This window comes from Trichosurus vulpecula, chromosome 1, assembly GCF_011100635.1.
Source record: "Trichosurus vulpecula isolate mTriVul1 chromosome 1, mTriVul1.pri, whole genome shotgun sequence".
NCBI lineage: Eukaryota > Metazoa > Chordata > Mammalia > Diprotodontia > Phalangeridae > Trichosurus > Trichosurus vulpecula.
The window spans coordinates 396,610,963-396,632,148 of NC_050573.1; the positions used below are offsets into that span (position 1 = coordinate 396,610,963).

The following is a 21,186-nucleotide window of genomic DNA, read 5'->3' on the forward strand; positions in this document are numbered from 1 at the left end:
CAAATTAAACATGTCCTAAACTTTCCCCTAAATCCTCCTCTCCTAATTTCCCCTGTTACTATAGAGAGTAACGCTGTCCTCACAGTTTCTCAGGCTTACAACATAGGAGTCATCTTGGACTCCTTATCTCCCCACACCCTACTCCATATCCAGTTTGTTACCAAGGCCTGTCAATTTAAAATTTTCATCTCTTGAATATGCCTCCTTCTTTCCTCTGAACTGCCACCATTCTGGGGCAGGCTTGAATCACCTCATGCTTGGATTATTACAGTAGTCTGCTGGTGGCTTTGCTTATTTCAAATCTCTCCTGGGGCAGCTAGGCTGTGTCGTGAATAGAGCTGGCCCTGGAGTCAGGAGGACCTGAGTTCAAATCCAGCCTCAGACATTTGACACACTCACTAGCTGTGTGACCTAGGGCAAGTCACTTAACCCTAATTGCCCTGCCTTCCCCCTGCAAAAAAACAAAACAAAAAAAGAAAGAACTCTCTCCCCACTCCAATCTATCCTCTATTCAACCACCAAAGTGATTTTTTGGTATCTATTATTTATTTTTAACATTCTTTTTTTTTTTAAATTTTGAGTTCCAAATTCTCTCTCTCTCCCATCCCTCCCTCACTACTGAGTAGGCAAGCGATGGGATATCAATTACACATGTGAAATTATGCAAAACATATTTCCATGTTAGTCATATTAAAAAAAAAACAAAAATAAAGTGAGAAAATTATGCTTCAATTTGCACTGAGTCCATCCGTTCCCCCTCTCTCTGGAGGTGGATTTTTTCATCATGAGTCCTTTGGAATTGTCTTGGATCATCATATTGATCAGAGAAGCCAAGTCTTTCACAGTTGATCATCATTACAGTATTGCCGTTACCGTGCACAATGATCTCCTGGTTCTTCTCACTTCACTTGGCATAGGTTCATATAGGTCCTGCCATGTTTTTCTGAAACCTGCTCCACCCCAAGTCATTTCTTATGACTCCATCTTATAGTATTCCATCACAGTTTTACACCACAGCTTGTTCAGTCATTCTCCAATTGATGGCCATCCCCTCAATTTCCAATTCTTTGCCACCACAAAAAGGGCTGGTATAAATATCTTCATACATACAGGTTCTTTTCCTTTTTCTTTACTCTCTCTGGGGTACAGATCTAGTAATAATATTGTTGGGTCAAAAGGTATATACAGTTTTATAGCCCTTTGGGGATAGTTCCAAATCTTTTCCCAGAATGGTTGGACCAGTTCGCAACTCCACCAACAGTTCATTAATGTATCCATTGTTCCCGTATCCCCTCCAGCATTTGTCATTTCTGATAGGTGTGAGGTAGTACTTCAGAGTGGTTTTAATTTGCATTTCTCTAATCAGTAGTGATTTAGAGCATTTTTAATATGACTGTAGATAGCTTTGATTTCTTCTTCTGAAAACTGCCTCTTAAAATCCTTTGACTATTTATCAGTTGGGGAATTACTCTTGTTTTTTATTAATTCGACTCACTTCTATACTCAGTATATATGTTTAAGAAATAAGGTCTTTGTCAGAGAAACCTGACGTAAAGATTTTTAATTTTGCTTTATTGTTTATGGTACCTTTTAGCAAAATGTAGTTTCCCCAATTATCTTCTTGCTTTTGTTTTGTCTGAGTTCGTAATTGCTACACCTGCCTTTTTTATTTCAACTGAAGCATATTAGATTCTGCTCCATCCCTTTATTTTAGCTCTGTGTATGTTTTTCTGTTTTAAGTGTGTCTCTGGTTCTGGTACCTCCTAGTAGTATTAAGGAAAGAGATAAGAGTAGTAGAGTAAAAATTGGGAAAAGAAATGAGAGTGATACAAGAAAGTTGTGAAAAGAGAATTAACAGCTTGGTAAAAGAGGCACCAAAAAATGCTGAAGAAAATAACATCTTAAAAAACAGAATTGGCCTAATGGTAAAAGAGGCAAGGAAAAAAAAATTACTTAAAGAAAAAAAAAACTCCTTTAAAAGCAGAATTAGAATGAGAGATAAGATTCTCCCTGGGGCTTCTTTTCTAGACTGACCATGGTGATTTTCTGGTGTACTTTCTTATAGATGTCAGTAGTTCAAGTTTCTGCCTTGTCTTATTGGGCTTGTTGAAGCAACTTTCCTAACCTGATGGGAATACTTCTGTTGTTTATAGTGATCTTGACTTTAGTACCCTGTGCTCCTTTCTCTTTTGAGGCCCATATAGGCCCACTGGAGTCTAGGGTCAAAAATCAGTTCCTTGAGTTCCAAAGTTCCATGCCTCTTCCTAGAAGAGCTTTTCTTCTGTACCAGGGATTTTAAACTTTTTTCATGTCCTGGACCCAGGCAATCTGATTAACCCCATGGACTCTCAGAATAATGTGTTTTAAATGATAAAATACAATAAAGTGGGTTACAAAAGAAACTAATGATATCGAAGTACAATTATCAAAACACTTTTTTGAAAAACAAACTCACTGACACCAGGCTAAGAACTTACTCCAAACTCGTGCCCAAAAGTATCTTCCACAAAATTTCTGTTTCTAGAACTCCTGGGAGGCTAGTTTTGTTAGAATTGAGATAACAGATATACCCTGAAGCTAATAGATAATAGATAATTTTCCTTAGCCCATCTCCTTGCCTAGTCCGTCTCTCTCTATATCTTTCCTACAACATCCACGACTGATGATATCCACTCTCTGTTTGAGAGACACTTCTAGTCATGGACAATTCATTACTTTGCTTCTATCTCATTCCCTCACAAATGGTACTTGTTCTTGGTTTTAGATAGATATAACTTATCATTTTAAGAAAAGCTCCATTTGTTCCTATTGTTGTTGTTTTAAACAGTAATGGGTGTTATATTTTGTCAAAAACATTTTCTGTGTCTACTGATTTTTTGTTATTTTTGTAATTATTACAGTCAGTTATGTTTATGTTTTTCCTAATATTGAACCAGCCCTGCATTCCTGGTACAAATCTAGCTTGGTCATAGTGTGTGATCTTTGTGGTATACCATTGTAATATCCTTGCCAATCTTTTATATAAGTTTTTTACATCAGCATTCATTAGAGAAATTGGTTTATGGTTTTCTGCTTTGACTCTTTCTGGTTTAGTTATCACTACCCTATTTGTATCATAGAAGGAATTTGGTAGGATTCCTTCTTTATTTCTTTTTTTTTTTTGGTGGGGAGGGGGAAGGCAGGGCAATTGGGGTTAAGTGACTTGCCCAAGGTCACATAGCTATTAATTATGTCAAGTGTCTGAGGCTGAATTTGAACTCAGGTCCTCCCGACTCCAAGGCCGGTGCTCTACTCACTGTGCCACCTAGTTGCCCCTTTACTTATTTTTTTCAAACAGTTTATGTGTTATTGGAATTGATTTTTTTTTTAAAACATTGGTAGAACTCTAGCTCTAGAGGATTTTTCTTTGGGAGTTGATCAATAGCTTATTCAATTTCTTTTTCATATTCTATTTTATGTTTGTTAATGCAGGCAATTTATATTTTTGTAAATACCTTTCCATTCGTTTAGGTTGTAAGTTTTATTGGCATATAATTGGGTGAAATAGCTCCTAAAAATTGCTTTTGTGTCTTCATTGATTGTGAATTCACCTTTTCCATTCTCAATAGTAAACCAAATTAGCTAGTGGTTTATTATTTTTTTTAAACAGCTCCTAGTTTTATTAACTCAATGAATGTTTTGCTTTGTTTTTTCTAATCTCTCCTTTGATTTTCAGGATTTTTATTTTTGTGTTTAATTGGCTAGGAGTGAGGGCAGTGGTGTTTTTTGTTCATTTTCCAGTTTTTTAGTTGGATTCCCATTCATTGATCTGCTTTCTCTTACTGATATAAATGTTTAGAGATAGACTTGTGGACCTCTCCCAAAATAAAGTTTTTTCTTATACCTTTTCTAAATCTGACTTCGTATCATTCACTTATTGTTCCTAGTTCTGTCCTCAGGATTCAAGAAGATGAAGTCTAATCTTTCTTCTTCAGGATAACTCTTCAAATAGTTGAACCGAGGTCTTTTAATTCTAGTGTTTTTGCTATATCATCAGTGCCAGGATACATTGCTTTCCTATTTCATATTTTCAGAAGGTCCATATCTAAATTGGAGTTACTGAGATGGGTTTTTCTACAGACTCTAAGATGTATGGTGTAGTAGCAGTTCTTCCTTAGTTGTTTTAAGGTTGTGATATCAATTAATTTGGGGCTTTCTTACTGTTTTAAAATGATTAAGTGTCTTTGAGTCTTACTAGGTGCTGAGCCCCAGGCCCAAACTCCTATTAGGTGCTAAACCTATATGGGTGTGAATTGGTAACTAAGGTGGGGCCCCAGGTGGGGCTAACTAAGGGAGGCCCTCCCGATTAGATCTTTGCTCCTAAGTTTCCCTCAAACCCCTAATTACTAGGTGCTAAGCCCATGTGGGTGTGAAGCTCCCAGGGTCCTAAGGAGAGGTGCTAACTCCAGAGCCAATCATAGGAGCCTAAGTTCTGGTGGCTCAGATGATGTTTGATAACATCTGAAACTGTATGAAAAAGGGAAGACAGAGCCATTTGCTTAGGGCTCTCACTCTTGGTGGAGTGCTCATGTGGAGACTCTGGGCATCTGTAGGTAACAGCCCTCCAGCTTTTAAACCCTGATGTAGGGACTTTGTTAAACTCTGGTAACTATGTATTGAGATTTGAATCAGACAAGGTCTGTCGATGTTTGTAATTTATTTGTATTTTGCTCCAAAGTTCAGGGTGCTGGCTTTTTCCCCTGAACTAAGTGAATGATGTCTGTATGCTGGATTGAAGTAAGCCTGTTAACCCCTTAACCTTGCTTTCCTTAGTAAAGCAGATCAAAAGAATCTGGGCCTTTGCAGCGTGCTGATAGTGTGCTTGTTGTTGAGCTTGTGTTGGTCTTTCATCCCCACAACAGCTGCTAGCCGGACTGTTGAAACAAAGGTTCAAGAATATTCTCCAGGTTATCTACTTTCCATCATATTCTCTATTTTTCTTTCAAAGTTCTGATTGTTCCTTAGTTTTGCAAAACCATTTCTAACTGTACTGCATAATTCATTGTTTTTAGCCAAAAATACTCAATTTAACCTGTTCTAATTAATAGAATTTCAGCTGCAAGAAACTCATTAGCCACCTCAAACTGTACTTAAAGTCAACAAGCATTTGAACAAGAATCCCCTCTATACTATACCCAAAAGGTGGTAATTTAGCCTTTGCTTGAAGACAGTCAGTGAAGGGAGCCCACTGCTTCCTAAAGTCTCCCATTCCATTTTTGGATAGCTCTAATTCTGGAGTTTTTCCTTCTATAAGTCATCTGCCTAAAATAGAGCTCATGATTTTTCTCACAGAACTCCTTTTCTGATTTCCCCTTTTCTTGTGGTGGGCACCATCATGCTTTTAGTGACCCAAGTATGCAAGCACAGTATCATCTTCAACTAGTCACCTTCCCTCACTTCACAGAGATACTAAAACAATCAGTTGACAGATAGTATCTTTTCTACTTCCACAATATCCATACCCTTCTCCTTACGTACATAGCCACCAACATAATTCAGCCCTCATCTCCTTAACTATCACAACAGACTCCTAACAGGTGTCTATAAGACTCCAGTCTCTTCCCTTTCAAAAATATCTTCCACTCAAAGTGATTTTCCTAAAGAAAAGGTCTGGCCACTTCACTCTTCTACTTAATCAACTCCAGTGACTCCTTATTAGCTCTAGGATCAAAGAGAAGTACCTTTGTTTGGCATTTGAAACTCTTCAAACTTTTCACCATTTGGTCCCAACCTAACTTTCCAGCCATGTTATACATTAATCCCCTTGCCATACTCTGATCGAGCCAAACTGGCCATTTTATCGTTGTCTCACACGTCCCTCTGTCTCGTCTCTGTACCTTTGTGCTAGTATCCAGCACGGGCTAGAAAAGTACTTTCATCTCCTTGCCACCTCTTGGAATCCCGTTTCCTTCTAATCTCAGCTGAAGCCCTATCTTCTACATGAAACCCTTCCTGATGTCACCAGTGCCTCTGAAAATACCTTATCTTCACTTTATGGACACCAACGTGTGCCCACTTTGTCTCCCATGATAGAATGTAAAGTCCTTGAGAGGATGGTTTCATTTGTCTTTGTGTTCCCTGCACGTAGCACATGGCCTGGCATATAGCAATCACTTTCTAACAGCTTGCCAATGAATGGATTAAGTTGCCCCTTTGCAATATCCACCCATCGTTCATAGTTCTTCTCTTTTGGGAGAAATAATAGTTATGTTCTCCCTAAATCTTGTTTTTTCCTAGGTGAAAAGGCCTACTCCTTCAAAGGACTGGCATGGTTTAGAACATTATGGTTACATTTGCATACTCTTTAGCCTGTCAATGGCCTTCCTAGAATTGTGGGCAGGCAGAGCATAGGATCACTACTTCTCTGCCTCTCTCAATGTAGCCCAGAATCACATTAGCTTTCAGAGTTGCTATTTCACACTGACTGCTATTGAGCTTGTAGTCTACTAAACAAATTCCCCAGATCTTTTTCAGACTAATGTTTAAATAGGCTCATACCACCATACATAATGTGAAGTTAATTTTTGAGCCTGTCAATATTCCTTTGAATCCTGAGTCTGTCATCCAGTGTTAGTTAACATTTCTAACTTTGTGTCAATGTGCAAATCTGATAAGGATGTAGCTTTGCCTTCATCTAGATCACTTATTTTAGCAAGTGCCAGATTTCTGAGACACCTCCTTGGACACTTCCAAGAGGACATCTAAACATTAATGACTGCTTCTGGAGTCTGATTCTTTACCAGTTCTGATTCCATCTATCTGAACGATCATTTTAGCCAGTCTCCATCTTTTCCACAGTAATAGCAAACCTTGCACATAGTAGTGGGTCCTTAGTGTCAAAATGAATTCCCTCTCTTCCCCCTCCCCACTTTCAGTTTAAAGATCTTTTGATCAGATGTATGAGATTTCAGGAAAATTCATTCTTGTTTGTGTTACGTTTACTTCACTCCCTGATATAAGATGCCTGCCATACCTGTATATTTTAACCTGGAATCAAAAAAAGCAAGTCTCATTTTAAAACACCACTTTCATAATCGACGATTCATTTTCCATATCTGGTTCTTTTGAATTCCTTGTTTTTAACAGTAGAGATGAAAACAATTCCTAATCATCAGCAATATTTTCTATGTTCTTTATGTCACTAACTCCTTTATGTATAAATGCAGTTTCCTGCGTTTTGAAGTCGATCTTTTCTTCTTGACCCTTTGTCTTCTATTTTTTTGTTGATTTAATTAAATTATAATGAAAGTTAACCATGGGATAGCTTTAATTCATTTACTCAAAAAAAAATATTTCAGGATCTGCTGGCAGGACATGTGGAAGGAAACAAAGGTATTTCAGCCCCTTCTGGTTGAAACCGTCCCTACCTTAATTTTATGCAGGAGGAAAAGCACTCTCTTGTCATTTGTTTCAGCCCTTCCATTCAACAGGTCAATGATTCCAGCACAGGCTGTTTGTCACATTCCTATTATTTGTTGAGGAAGCTCTTGGACCATGGCCTAAATTATCGCTTCTCAAAACTGACAAGAGCAAAATTTGCTATCTAGTGATAGGAATACTAATTTAGAACCGGCAGGGATCTTCAAAGTCATTTAATCCAAACTCTGTATTTTACAGGTGAGGAACTGAAATGGTCACACAAGTCAGATGACAGAGCTAGGCTTTGAACTTGCTGCTTAGGACAACTGGAATTTTATGTTTCCAGAGGATTTAAATTGGCCATACAATAGAAATGTGTGGGAGAAGTAAACTGGTATTTTCCATTCTTTCTAAGACCTAATCTATAATAAAATTGTACCATTTTCCTTCATGATGAGAGATATTCTGCTTTCATTCAATTTATACAAAGAACTGGCTTTTAGATAAGTCTTACATGATAATTCCTTAAGCACTCTAGAAGAAAACACATCTTCTGAAGTTGTTGTAAAAAGCATGATAGAGGTGACTCACACAATTCTCTGATGGGTGACATTTAAATTTGCCTGCTGTTGCAAGGCACACTGAAACTTTTATTAGCAAAGGATCATAGAGTTGTGAATGGACAAAACAAAGCATTATTAAGTGCCTACTATGAGCCAGGCACTGTCTTAAGTGCTGATGATAAAAGTGCAAGAAAGCAAGACAGCCTCTGCCCTCAAAAAGCTTACATTCTAATTGGAGAAGATAGTGTATAAAGGAGAGCTAGAGTTGAAATTGGGGCTTGGTGGCCTTGTTTGGGGGAGATATGGTGAGAGCTCAATTATTTGAGTCCAGGGACACGGGGGTGTCCAAACGCCACTGGGAAGAGATTCAGAATGCAGGAAGCATGGTTTGGAAGTATCTTAACCAAACGCTGGATTTGGAATCCTAAGACCTTGGTTCAAAACTTGGCTGTGCCACCTATTACCCATGTGGCCTCATCTCTTTGGGCCTCAACTTCCTCATCCATAAAATGAGGATTGCACTAGATGGATGTGTGATTCTGTTATTTGGAGCTCAATTAAAGGGGTCTTACACTACATCATCTTGACCAGTCCCCTCATTTTTCAGATAAGGAAATTAAGGCCCAAAAGGGTTGGCGTATTCAAAATCAGTGACACAGGTATAAATAGAAGAGCTATAACTGAACTTGGGTCCTCTGACTCCAAAATAGTGCCTTCCACTATACCATGTGGCCTAGGCCTATATTCAAGGAGCTATGATTTTGTTGGGGTGGGCATCTTCTCCATCATTATGGCGATCTTTCTAAACTAAGTCTGTTGGCTTTGGTAGCTGAAAAAAAAATTCACTAGCTCTTGGTCAACCCTCTAGTTATAAGCTTCTACTAACTTGGAGAAAGTGGGCCTCTGTCAAAAAGTCAGGAAGTTTGTCTCAGGCCTGTCTTCTGCTGACACATAACCTTCGAGAACTTAGGGCTACCATTAAGCCATGAGGATACTCAGTAGCACTTCAGGCAGAAGGCCTAAAATATATTTAAAAATCAAATTAGTATAGTGATACTGAGATGGAGCTTTTCTGACTAGAATAACCATTTATTTTCTTCTTTTGAAGGTCTGTGATATATTTTTATTATTTTTTTTAGACTAATTGATACATTTTAAAAAAAATTTATTAAGGAATAGCATGTTGATCTCACACCAACATTATTTCATGACATCTTTTAGTTTTGATTAATATAGTCTCAATTATTTTTTCACAAATGCAGTGATCCATTTTTACCACACTGACATCCACTTAAATCTAGTCTATTACTTGGTTGCTAGTAAACTGGAAAAATGGGATTGATGGTCTGATGCTGACATGTACATATCATGACTGCTTACATGTATTTAGCATAAGAAAACAAAAGTTACTGCTGGGCCTACATGCCTATTTATAGCAAAATTCCTCTAGCTATTAAAGTGCTCATGGGTTGCTGCTATAACTCAATAAATATGGATACTTTGGAATGGATTGTAAAAAGGTTCTTCATTAGAGGTAACCATTCCCTTCGGCATTCATTCTTCTAACTATATATTTTAAATGAGTTTTGACAATAAGGAAAAATCAAAGAGTATGAGATAAAGTACTTATGTTCCACAAAGCATATCACAAGTGTTGTCCTTCACATTAATTTCCTATGGTTTTCCTGAGGGAGTGTGGGGGAAATATATGTAGTTACATGATATTAGATCTCCAAGGAGCATTCAACTTCATCTACAATTTAACCTCATTTTATAGATGAGGAAGGAAGCAGGCCTAGAGAAGATAAGCTCCCCCTAGTCATGCAACCTGGCCTACATCCCAGGTCTCCCAACTCCCAAGTTAAATGCTCTTTGTACTCCATCAGTTATGCTAAGTTGAGAATGTTGTCCTGTTATATATCTATGTTTGGATATTTCAAACAACTGGCTTGATCATTATGGGCTTGTTTGAATACATAAAAACTCAAGTTTCTAATTCATTATGGGGTTGCTCAGATGAAAAATTCTGACACTGAATGGACAACCATCTAGTGATAAATCTCTCTGTATTTTGGCCTGAAACTTTGATTAGTCATAAACGACATAATCTCACTAGGGCCATATTTAAATCTTAGTGTAACATGGTAGACTTTGTTCTGTGACAAAGCCTTTAATTGATCTAGATATTTATACTACTGTTAATTGTATGAAATAATTTGTTCCAGCTAGAAAATATTAAATTTGAAATAAACTTTGGTAGGCTAGAGAGAATCTATAATTTAAATGTTGGCAATTGTATCTTTAGCTTTTATGTTTATCTACACTTTAGAAATTTTGTATTACCACAGAGCAATAATTATACAAAACTATTTTTACTTACTTTTGAATCACTTCAAACAGTCCTAGCTTCAGGAACATAAAAAATTTAGGGTTACCCAAATTATAGCAAATAGGTAGAATATGCAAACTAGATACTAAATTATGATATACTAAACTCATTAATCCAGAATGGTAAAGAGAATGAGTGTATGATTAGCTGAATATTCATATTAGGATCTCTAATTTGCAACAAATTTGAAAATGAAATGGACAAAATGTATATAGTTGGATCTTTCTGCATTAGTGGAGTGTACCCACACCAATGAGATCACGGATCTGTCAACTAGCTTATAAAACAAATTATGGTTGAGACTTTTTCAGATTAAGAATAGGAGTTTATTATATTTACTAAAGTTTTCATTTAAAGTCCTATACATTGAATTAAAAAAAAATATACAGCACTAGAAAATTTGGTATGGTAGAAACCTGGTGATTGAACATGAGGGATTTTTTTTGTTGCTCTAATTCAGAAAATGTTAAACAATTTAGTGTGTTGCTGTGGGCACGCTCTGAAAACAAAGAAAAAAATTATCTTAAAGTGCTGTTCTTTTTATTTCACTCCTGGCCAATTAATTTTTTTTCTGGCCAGAATAAAATGACCAATATTTCAGAGTTGAAATGATGACTTCATTTATTTAAATACAAAAGTCAAATAATACTCCCTTCCTCATTGATTTTTCAAAATACCATTAACTTGATTATCCAAAGTTATGGAGATGAGCCAAGTAATACAAATATCGAAAGATCATTTTGTTTTGATTTGCATTGTAGAATTTGGGGGTGGGAATGATATTCACCTTCCTAAATATTTATTTCCTTAGAGCTATTAAAATTAATGTACACAACCTGGACACACAGTAACAATGGGGGATGGAGGGCAGAAGCTCAAAAGCATATTGAAATGGTAAGGGAAAAGCTAGATTAGGATTCAAGTGGACATGTGAGAAATGACTACATAGTAATAAACATTTCATTTGTCAAACATGTTAAAAATAGCTAAATCTGAGAGTACTTAAGTACCACGTCCCATCTTCTTTTGATTCAAAATTTCACATGTTGATCTTTAAGCATTATTGAATTATTAAAAAAAACACAAATGTAACAACTTCTTTTCTAGAGTAGTTTTTCTTTCAATTAAGTATGCTTATATGGTACTATCTGCCATATATAGAGCTTTTAAAAAGTAGACATCTATGAAGCCACACATGCAGCAAACTGATTGTCGGCCCTCACATTTTGTATTTTAACAAAACTGTGGCTAGTTAATCCTCATGTGCTTAACCATAATTATTTGAGTTGGTCAAAGTTACAAGAATCCAAATGATTATTCACACATAAGAACATTAAAATAAAAAAAAAGTTCATAAAGGAATCAAGTAGTGGATCTACATAAATAGGACCTATGGCCTTGATATTCCACTTTCCACTGCAGATTAACTTGAATTAAGTGCAAAATTTCCAGAAGTGAACTGAGACTAATTTTGAACTTTTCTGCACCTTTAAGAGAAGTAGGAAGAGCAAAACAAAAGTTTAGCTATAGAATTTTAGAGCTGGAAAAGAGCAGTTAAGCTTAAAGGATTGAATCAAACCTTCTTATGGAGGAAACTGAAGCAGACAGGTGAAGAAATATCCATGGTTGTCATTCAGCTAATTTGTGGATGAGTCTAGACTAGAACTTGGGTCTCAATTTCTTATCTAGTGTTTTTCCCCCCATTATACTCTTCTGCCTCTCATAATATTTGGGGCTGCCTCAAATCTAAAAATCAAATAATGAAATCAAAACAAAATTAGGCCTAATAATAAAAAGTGTTCAGAAATCTCCAGCATTAATAACTCATTTTTAAAAACGTGCCAGGAATGCTATGAGCTAGAAATAGAATGCTGAGTGAATCCCAATTCTTGAGTTTTAATGTAGCTTGACCTCAATAGTATATAGAGCAAGCAAACAGAACTACTAAAATGTCAGTTCTAACATATAATGAATTTAACTCATTAAATGAATTTACGTTTTTATTTGCGTATTTCACTGTAGTGCTGTGACAACAAAATGACACCTGTGTACCAGCGCATACATCAACAATCCGATGTCACTTTCATTACACCACTGCTAAAATATTTAGCTTTTTGAAGGTGACATAAGCATATAAGTTGGCCATATCAAATAATTTTCTGGGTTTTTCTTTGATAAAAATCTTCATTTTTTTTGTCCAATAAATAGTTTATCAACCTTACTTTAACAGCCTGCAAATTATTGGGGCATGAGGGAGAAAATCACTGAACTGTGTTATAGTGAAATAGCTGCTAGAATAACCTCACAGGCACCAATAAGAGAAAATTCCATCATAATTAAGGGCTAATTATTGGTGTTAGTACACACTGATAAAGTTCTTTTGAAAATATCTGTTAGCCCACTTAAATGTGAAAATGCCCTTTCAACATGCACAGAAGAAAATATTCAGAAAGTTATTTTTTGGCCTTGCTATGTCAAAAGTAAATGGTACAAAGATCTACGCAATAAACCTAAAATGATAATTTTTAAAGTCCGTCTATTAAAAACAAAAATGTCATGCACTTTTATCATCAATTATGCAGATGCTTTAAAACTGTTGCAAGACCATACGGTATATATTAGCTTTTATACTGCTAATGCACAACTAACAGCAAACTTGATTAGAATAACAGAAATCTGTCTTAATTACACCTTTATATCACACTAAAGAGACAAATGCCATAAGATCTGCAGAAATATTCATTTCTGAATACTCAAATGGCAGGGTAAATTTTTTTTTGTGTTGTAATCCTTCACATATAGAACAACAACAAAAGAAACAAAAAATCCTGCAGTCTCACTTTACAAAAAAAAGTTCTGCTGTAAAATATTAAGGGGAGAGGGAAGCTGTATTATTACCTATAACACAAAGTAACTTACAACTAGTGTCAAAGAGCAAACAAAACCGCTAAATAAAATATCAAAATACATGTAGTAACAGAAGCACGAATGCTGCATTAAATACAGTTAAGATTTAAGAAGACAATGCATTAGTTAATAAAAGACACAGATATGGGGGGAATCTCTAACAAGTAGCTAGTAAAGTAAGAGTAAAATAATGGCAAAAATCTGAACTAAACTTATATTTTGCCAGCCCTCCCCCGTAATTTGAGTACAAATATTTTTGGTGTCTTTCCATTCATAAAATACCTAACACTGTACATTCATTAAAAGTTTTTAAATTCACAGAAACACCTGGTTCTTTCGGCAAAATTAACCCTCTAACTTTTTGATAAGCATTTCAAAGTAGACATTATTATGAATGAAAAACAGCCAACAACTGGGCACACTTTTTTTTAACACTGAAGATTTACAAAAACTTTTTAAAAGTTATCATAATCTTTTTTGTCTTTTTTTCCTTCAGCTTCAAATCCATCGACTCCGTCACTGTCCCTTCTTCGTTTTCTGTTGTTGTGGATATTGAAGCGCTGGTTCATTTGAGGCAAAGGATCCATACCTAGAACTTTGTGTATCTGACGGAATGCAAGGAGTCTCAGAGCAAACTGTTGAAGAGAAAGAGCCATTGTGGAGTACAATTTTACTAGTCCAAGAAAAAAAAAAACCCCAAACATTATAACTAAAAATCCCAAGCACCCAAAGTATCATTACTTTTCTGTAACAAACAAGATTCATCTCCTCCAAAAAACTCCAATTTTCAAAGCCTAGCATATCTATATATTTAAGAGAAAAATATCATCCAAATAATTTACTCAATCAGATTTGGGTAAACAGTATTCTTCATTTTTGGAGGTGAATCTAATCCAATATTAACCTTACATATATGAATAAAAAATTTCTGATTTTCATTTAAAAAAAAAAACCAACCCTCCACAACCTATGCCTTCATGATTTCATTAATGGCTAGGTATATAACCAATGTCCTATCCCTGTTTGTCTAGATTAAGCTGTCAAATTCATTCTAGACATCTATTTCAAAAGATTTTGCTGAATCTTAGTATTAGAAGGAGACTGTGAAAAGATAATCTTATTTATTTCCATGATGTAGAACAACTAAAAACATCCTTGGAGATTCCACAGCCTTCCATTTCAAAATATGACAGCTTTCACCCCAAACAAATTTGTTTATCTAATGATTTTTTTCCTGCCATAGTTTAAGATATTTTTGCTTATTTTATCTAAAAAGGAGATGGAAAACAGTTATCACCTGTGTAAGAATCTGCTGTTATAGCTTTGCTTAGCTTCTTTTTACCAGGCTAGATAAAATAATATCCTTTAATATTACTTCATAATTATGATTTTACAGTTTTAATTTTTGTGACACTCTCTTCTTGCAACTCGCCCTTTAAATGAAGAACCTAAAACTTGAACAAAAATTCTAACCAAAACTGAATACAGGTTCATCTCTTCTTTCTACATGCTATACCAGTGGCATCACTCAAATAGAAAGGGGCAAGGGGAAGGGAGACTGAGAAGGAAGAATAAACCACACATAAGTATCCCTGCAGATGCTGACATTTTTGCTTCATATTAACTTAGAGAACCTTATGTTAATATTATTTGTTTTATTATATTTCAATTTATTTTAAAAAATATTTCCCAATTACATTTTAATATGGTTTGGGCTGCATGTTTGACACCTTTATACTACACTCTTATTTAAGCACAGTAGTCCAGCTAAACCAGATTAGAAAATTGCATATCAGTGTAATAAAACACAATTTGCATAGATACCTAAAATCTATACAATATTCAAACATTTGCCCTAAGGCATTCAAATAGCTTGTCTGACCGGGTTTATTTTCTAGAAGACATCAATATGATTAAACCCATCCCTTTCCTTCTCTCCATCTGTATTTGAAATTTAGTATTTGAAATTTAGTTCTTTGGCATCTTTCAATGGACACATTTCAAGATTTCCTAATCTGAAAAGATCTGACAACAAACCCTTAATATACAGTCGACTCTTGATTGAATGGCTATGTGGATGACTCATGACAAATTTTTAGTGTTGGTGTGCTTTTCCCTTTCACACTTAACATACTTTGGAGGTTATCTTTTGTTAAGCGTAATTGTTATGTTCAAAGAAAGGTTATCAGGTTAGTTTAAGCTAAGTAATAAAGAAGGTAAAAACTGTACGGCTAGCAATGGGCTTTGGAATCTATACATCCCTTCTCCCTTCCATTAGTGTAGATGGTAGAGAACTGACTGCAAACCATGATATTAATGAACATAAATCCCATATTAGAAACAAGATAAATGCTCACTCTACTGATCTACTCTATAAAGCTCCAGGTTTAGACTAAATTAACTTAGAATGTAGAAATTCACTATAAAGTGATTTCACCTAAGTCCATTTGAAGACAGATCTATATTATATTCCAGCCAAGTGAAACATCCAGATGGATCAATAACATCTAAAATGATCTCCCCTATGACAGTGCAATGGCAGACATCCCAAGGACAATCTAACAGTGAAGAAGCATGGTCTATCGTAGGCAGTGTCAGCTGGATTTGGAAAGAACTAGATTCAAATGCCAACTCAGATATTTATCAGCTGTGTGACCCTGAACAAGTTACTTTGCTTCTCAGGGGTTCAGTTTTCTCCAGGCAGCTGGAATCAATGATCTCCTTAATGATGATCTCATCTATTTGAGCTCTATGACCTATGATCCTAACAGGTTTAACCGTGGTCCCTTACAGCTAGCTGACTAAAGTTTTTACTATAAGAGATATCAATACTACCTGGGCACTAGAAGTAATATCTTCCCGTTGTTGGTCAGTCATTGTAGCCAGTGTATCAAATGGGTCCTTTTCACAGGGATCTAGAAGTCCAGGACCACCTGTAGCACATCACCATTAAATAGGAAAATTTGAAAAAATATTCATTATCCTTTTAAAATTATTCAGTCCTATGCAGCTATCAGATTTTTAAAAAAAAAATCAACAATTCAGTGTAACTTACCTTTAAGAATAATTCCCGAAGAAATGCATTCAAAAACTCTTCTCAATGCATCCCCAGGACTCTGAGGTCCAGAAGCACTACTGATTGCTTTCTCTACTAGTAACTCCATAGCCTAAAAAAAAAAAAGTTGATGTTTTAATAGTTGACAAAAAAAAAATCTGCATCCCTGTCTACTGGTGCTAATGAGAATACAGTTATAGTCAGTAAAAAATGAAAGGTGCTATGGAAGACTAAGAATTAGTCTAGTAAATAGAAAATGTGAACATCAACTTGCATCCTATAAAAGTTTATGTATTAAACTAATTCTGCAGTTTGTACTTACAAAAACAAACACAATTTTAAAATCATTTTTGGTCACTATTAAAAAAAATTAGTATTCACAGTCACCAAAAGCCACAGATGTTTTTGTTCAAGACTCAACAGAAGCTGCAGGGAAAAACAGGAACAAAAAAAATCCAACAGGGTGAGATATTATGGATGTATTGTGACCAAAGCTACTGGAAGGAATAACCACACAAGAAGATCATCCACATATAAAGGTTGAGTATAATGAAAGTGCATGCAATTTTTCAAATTTTAAAGTCTCAAATTATTTTATTTTAATGGCTTTTGAAGAACTCAAGCACATTATTTTGATGTTACAATATTCTGATCATTTTAAGTTAAATAAGATTAGAGTTTTTAACGAAACTAATTTTCATCTGAGGTACTATTGGATTTATAATCCCTCTCTCCTAGTGGCAACTACAAACTTGGAAAATCTTGGAAATTATGTTATGCTCCAATTTTTAATAAATCGCTCTTCCAAAGAATAAGTGGCTCAGTGCATAGAATGCAATTTCTGGAGTCAGGAAGACTCATGTTCCTGAGTTCAAATCTGGCCTCATACACTTTACTAGCTGTGTGACCCTGGGTAAATCATTTAATCCCACTTGTGCTCAGTTCCTCATCTGCAAAATGACCTGGAGAAGGACATGGCAAACCAACCACTCTAGTATCTTTGCCAAGAAATAGCAAATGGGTTCACAAAGAGTCAGACACAACCGAAACGACTAACCAACAACAAACTACTAAATGAGTAACTGTCTATTACAGTAATTTATTTGTATTTCACTTTCACTTAAAAGCTTCACTAAAGAACACAGAGTGACAATACATAGCCTTAATTATAATGAAAACTGTAAATGATACTGGGTCTGAAGAGATATGTGGTGACAAATCACTTAAAAGAATATATGCAAATAAAGATAATCAACTTTGAAAGACTTAGTAACTCTGATTAATAATACAATGAACAACCACAGTTAAAAAGGACTCATGATGAAGCATGCTATGCACTTCCAGATATAGAATTGATGGACTAAGAATGCAGAATGAAGTATTTTTCTTCTATTTCTTTTTTTTCCCCTATAAATATGGCTAATGTAGAAATTTGTTTTGCATATCTATACATATTTGTAATGGATTCTATTTTTCTTGCTTTCTCCTTAGGTAGGGGAATGAGAGTGGTGAGAGAGAATACAGAATTGAAAAAAATGAATTAAAAAGAGTATGTGCAAAACAACAGTTAAATGAAACATATAATAGCAAAGCAATGGGAAAAAAGCCAAATGCCCCTAAATTGGGGAATATCTAGGTAGAGTATAGTAATATTACTACAATATTATATTGCCATTTTAAATGACAATAAAGAAGATACACAGAAAGAGGGAACAGCTTCAGATCTGGAAGTGTCCTATATCTAACACTGTTCCTTCATTTTATAAATGAAGAAACTGATACAAAGAGGTTGCCTTGTCCACTTAGGAAGAACTAAAGCACAAATTTAATAATAAAAACCTAGGTCCTTAACCTCCAAATCTAATGCTACTGCATCATGCTTCCTGAAATAACAATACAAAGTGTTCAATTCAGTAAGTCTACTATTAAATATCTAATATGTGCTAGGCACTGGAAACACAAAGACAACAACTAAATAGTGTCTGCCCTTGGGAAGTTTACATTCTATTGGAGTAAAACTGTAAGAACTAAAATGGAAAGTATATATTGTAAATCACAATTATGTAAAAGTATATATAGAAAATAATAGGTTAAAGGCAGGGTTTTAAAAATCATATGCTTATTTTTATTATCAAGTTGACTAAAAAAACAAACAGTAATTATAAACTATATACAGGTCAAACTAACCTAAGCCTAATTTTACATATTTTGAAATTTGTAAGCATTCCAGTCTTCAAAACATACGGGGTTAAGTTTGAGGATATGATTGGAACCTGAGATTCTCTTGCTTACAGATTAGTGCTAGCTCTGAAATCGTGCATCTTGAATCATTTAGCACCAGTGAACACTAAATATGATGCCACCTCACTTATCCTGGGATTCATTTACCTAGCAACTTCAACTGCCTGCAAACATAGCCAAGAACCAGGAAAAGTCAGTGCCCTACACATTGGGCCCAATTTCTATCCCAAGCCTCCATTTGGTACCTACTAACTCTTATTTTAGACCCAATTATGTTTCTCCTATAAATACAGGAACTGGTAACTACAGATGTGGAATGCTAAACCATGTTAGAAATAGTTATGTTAGTTGATTTTGTATAACTGGTTTCTTTGTTACAAGGAAGGAATCTGTTTGGCAGAACATTAATTTAAAGTGATATTGAAAAAAAAAAAACCAAACTTAAAGCATCAGTAAAACATAAAAGTACCATACACCTGCCAAGGTGATTTCTCTGTAGATTTGACCCTGTCAACCCTGCCACCTGCCTCTTCCTCTGGTTGGCATTTAAAGCTCTTTATAAGCTAGCCCCTTTCTACCTTTCCAGTCTTCTTGCACTCCAAGGTCTAACTACTCTAATACCCCAGCTCCACCTCCTGCCTTTGCTGATCCCTCCCCCACTTTGTTTCCCCAGTTTCCTTCAAGACTGTTAAAATTTCACCTTCTGCTGGAGCCTCTTTTGGGCCTTTTCCTCTTTCAAGTTATTAGTACTTTTTCCTCGATATTTCCTTCCACATACATCTATCTTGTATATATTTAGTTATTTACATGTTTCCTCTATGAGAATGTAAACATTTGAGAGCAGGGACTGTTTTTGCCTTTTTTTGTATTTCCAGAAATTAGAACAATGACTGAAATAATAAGTGCTTAGTAAATGCTTGCTGATTGACTGATGTTCATAACAATGACTCTAAGACATCAAATAAAGGTTACTGTTCTGCACAGTCTGTTTAAAGAAGCCAAAATATCTAATGATACATCTTAAAAAAAGATTCCCATCAAAAATGGTCCAGCAAATATTTTGTTACTTAAAAGTTAAATTTTAGAAATTTGGAAAATTTCCTGAAACAGTCTCATTCTCCTAATAAGGCTTATAAATAAGGCATTCCTATACAATGTGGTACATAGCATTTATTAAGAAGGACAATGTGGGAGTGATAACAAAGAATTCAGAGTAGGCATATGGCAAAGTCTGCTTATAAATAACATCAGTGTTAATGATTCCATGCTTAGAAAGCTTCAGTTAGTGATATAAATAATATTTAAGTTAGAAAAATTTGCATACCTACTGGCTAGAAATATATACAAAAGCTGCATTCAATATTAACTTCTGGGAAGTATATATACTTTGAGGAGTTGATAATTTCATAAAAACGGTCTAGTAAAGTGTGAAAAATAAAAATGGTCTAGTAAAGTGTGAAAAGGATGATTATTTGGGGTAGTACAAGGAACATGTACACAAATGAAAAATTTAAATACATTTAACATTTGAGATAACCCTTAGAACCTGTATTAAACACATTCCACTAATCTCAGAACACAATCTAGGAGGAGTTATGTCAAAACCCCACTAGAAATCAAATCTGTTCAGTACCAAATATTGAGGATTCTGGATCTTCTATTTAGATAAAATATGCGAGGAGAGAAGGAGGCAAAGGGAAGTCATGAACTTATAAGATGATAAAGGGCATAAATGTATAAAGGTATAATGTATAAAATGTATAAAGGGCATAAATGCCTGTTAAAAGCAACCATTTAGATTCATAAGTCACTGGCTAATGAAATGATGACATTGTAAAGTCTATACAAGAAATTAGAGCTTTCAAAAATGTCTTTTTTGAGGTACAGTCTCTAAGAAGGACAGTATAATTCAGTAACAATTTACTGCAGAAGAACACATGATGGCTTAGAGATTCTGGAATATATGTTAACTTGGCAAAAGTGGAACATGAAAGATTATAATAAACAATGAAATTAAAATTAAAGAACTGATAATTTAGGATAGGTGAAACTTTTTGGTAGAACATCATTAAAGTTCTAGGATTGTGACATTTATAAATACAGCAAAAGGGAAGGTGCCCCCATCCTTGGACTCCTTGACTTCATTTTAAAAAAAATTAAATATTTTATTAGTAACTACATGAACAGTACAGTTAAACTTAATTAGGAACTATTTACAGACACAAAGCAACAAAACAATTTTTCAGTCAATTCTTCTTAAATCACCATCAAAATTTTTAGTCCATTTATTCTTCTTCGATTGTTCTTGTTCTCTATGTGGTTGTAATAATTGAGCATGCTTTGATTTTCTGCTTTTTCTACCTTGCTTTATTTTGTAAAAGTATTTTCAGATTTCACTCCATTCCTACACTTGGTCTTAACTGCAATATAGTATTGCATTATATTAATGTACCACAATTTATTAAACCATTCCCCCTATTACCAGACATTTAGACTGTTTCCAGGTTATTTTCTTTTACAATTACATGTAAAACTGCTATAAATCTTTGAAAAAGGGACTTTTTTGGTTTTGTTTTTAACAATCATTTCAAATTATGTTCCCAACAACACAATTATTAGATCAACAGATATGA

At 34.9% G+C, this 21,186-nt stretch overlaps 1 protein-coding gene and 1 long non-coding RNA gene across 4 annotated transcripts in view; one reads left to right on the forward strand and one right to left on the reverse strand.

The window, feature by feature from the left end:
* LOC118848907 overlaps window positions 1-13,833 on the forward strand; it is a 44,174-nt gene extending 30,341 nt beyond the window's left edge. For both annotated transcript variants that reach the window (XR_005010267.1, XR_005010268.1), the window contains exon 3: window positions 13,754-13,833. This is a non-coding gene — a long non-coding RNA (uncharacterized LOC118848907). The remainder of the gene's footprint in view (window positions 1-13,753) is intronic.
* ZFR (zinc finger RNA binding protein) overlaps window positions 12,333-21,186 on the reverse strand; it is a 76,886-nt gene continuing 68,032 nt past the window's right edge. For both annotated transcript variants that reach the window (XM_036757939.1, XM_036757948.1), the window contains 3 exons: window positions 16,313-16,424; window positions 16,093-16,190; window positions 12,333-13,892 (listed from right to left, as the gene is read on the reverse strand). In XM_036757939.1, the coding sequence (XP_036613834.1) occupies window positions 13,713-13,892; window positions 16,093-16,190; window positions 16,313-16,424 (390 nt within the window). In that variant the 3' untranslated portion in view covers window positions 12,333-13,712. The remainder of the gene's footprint in view (window positions 13,893-16,092; window positions 16,191-16,312; window positions 16,425-21,186) is intronic.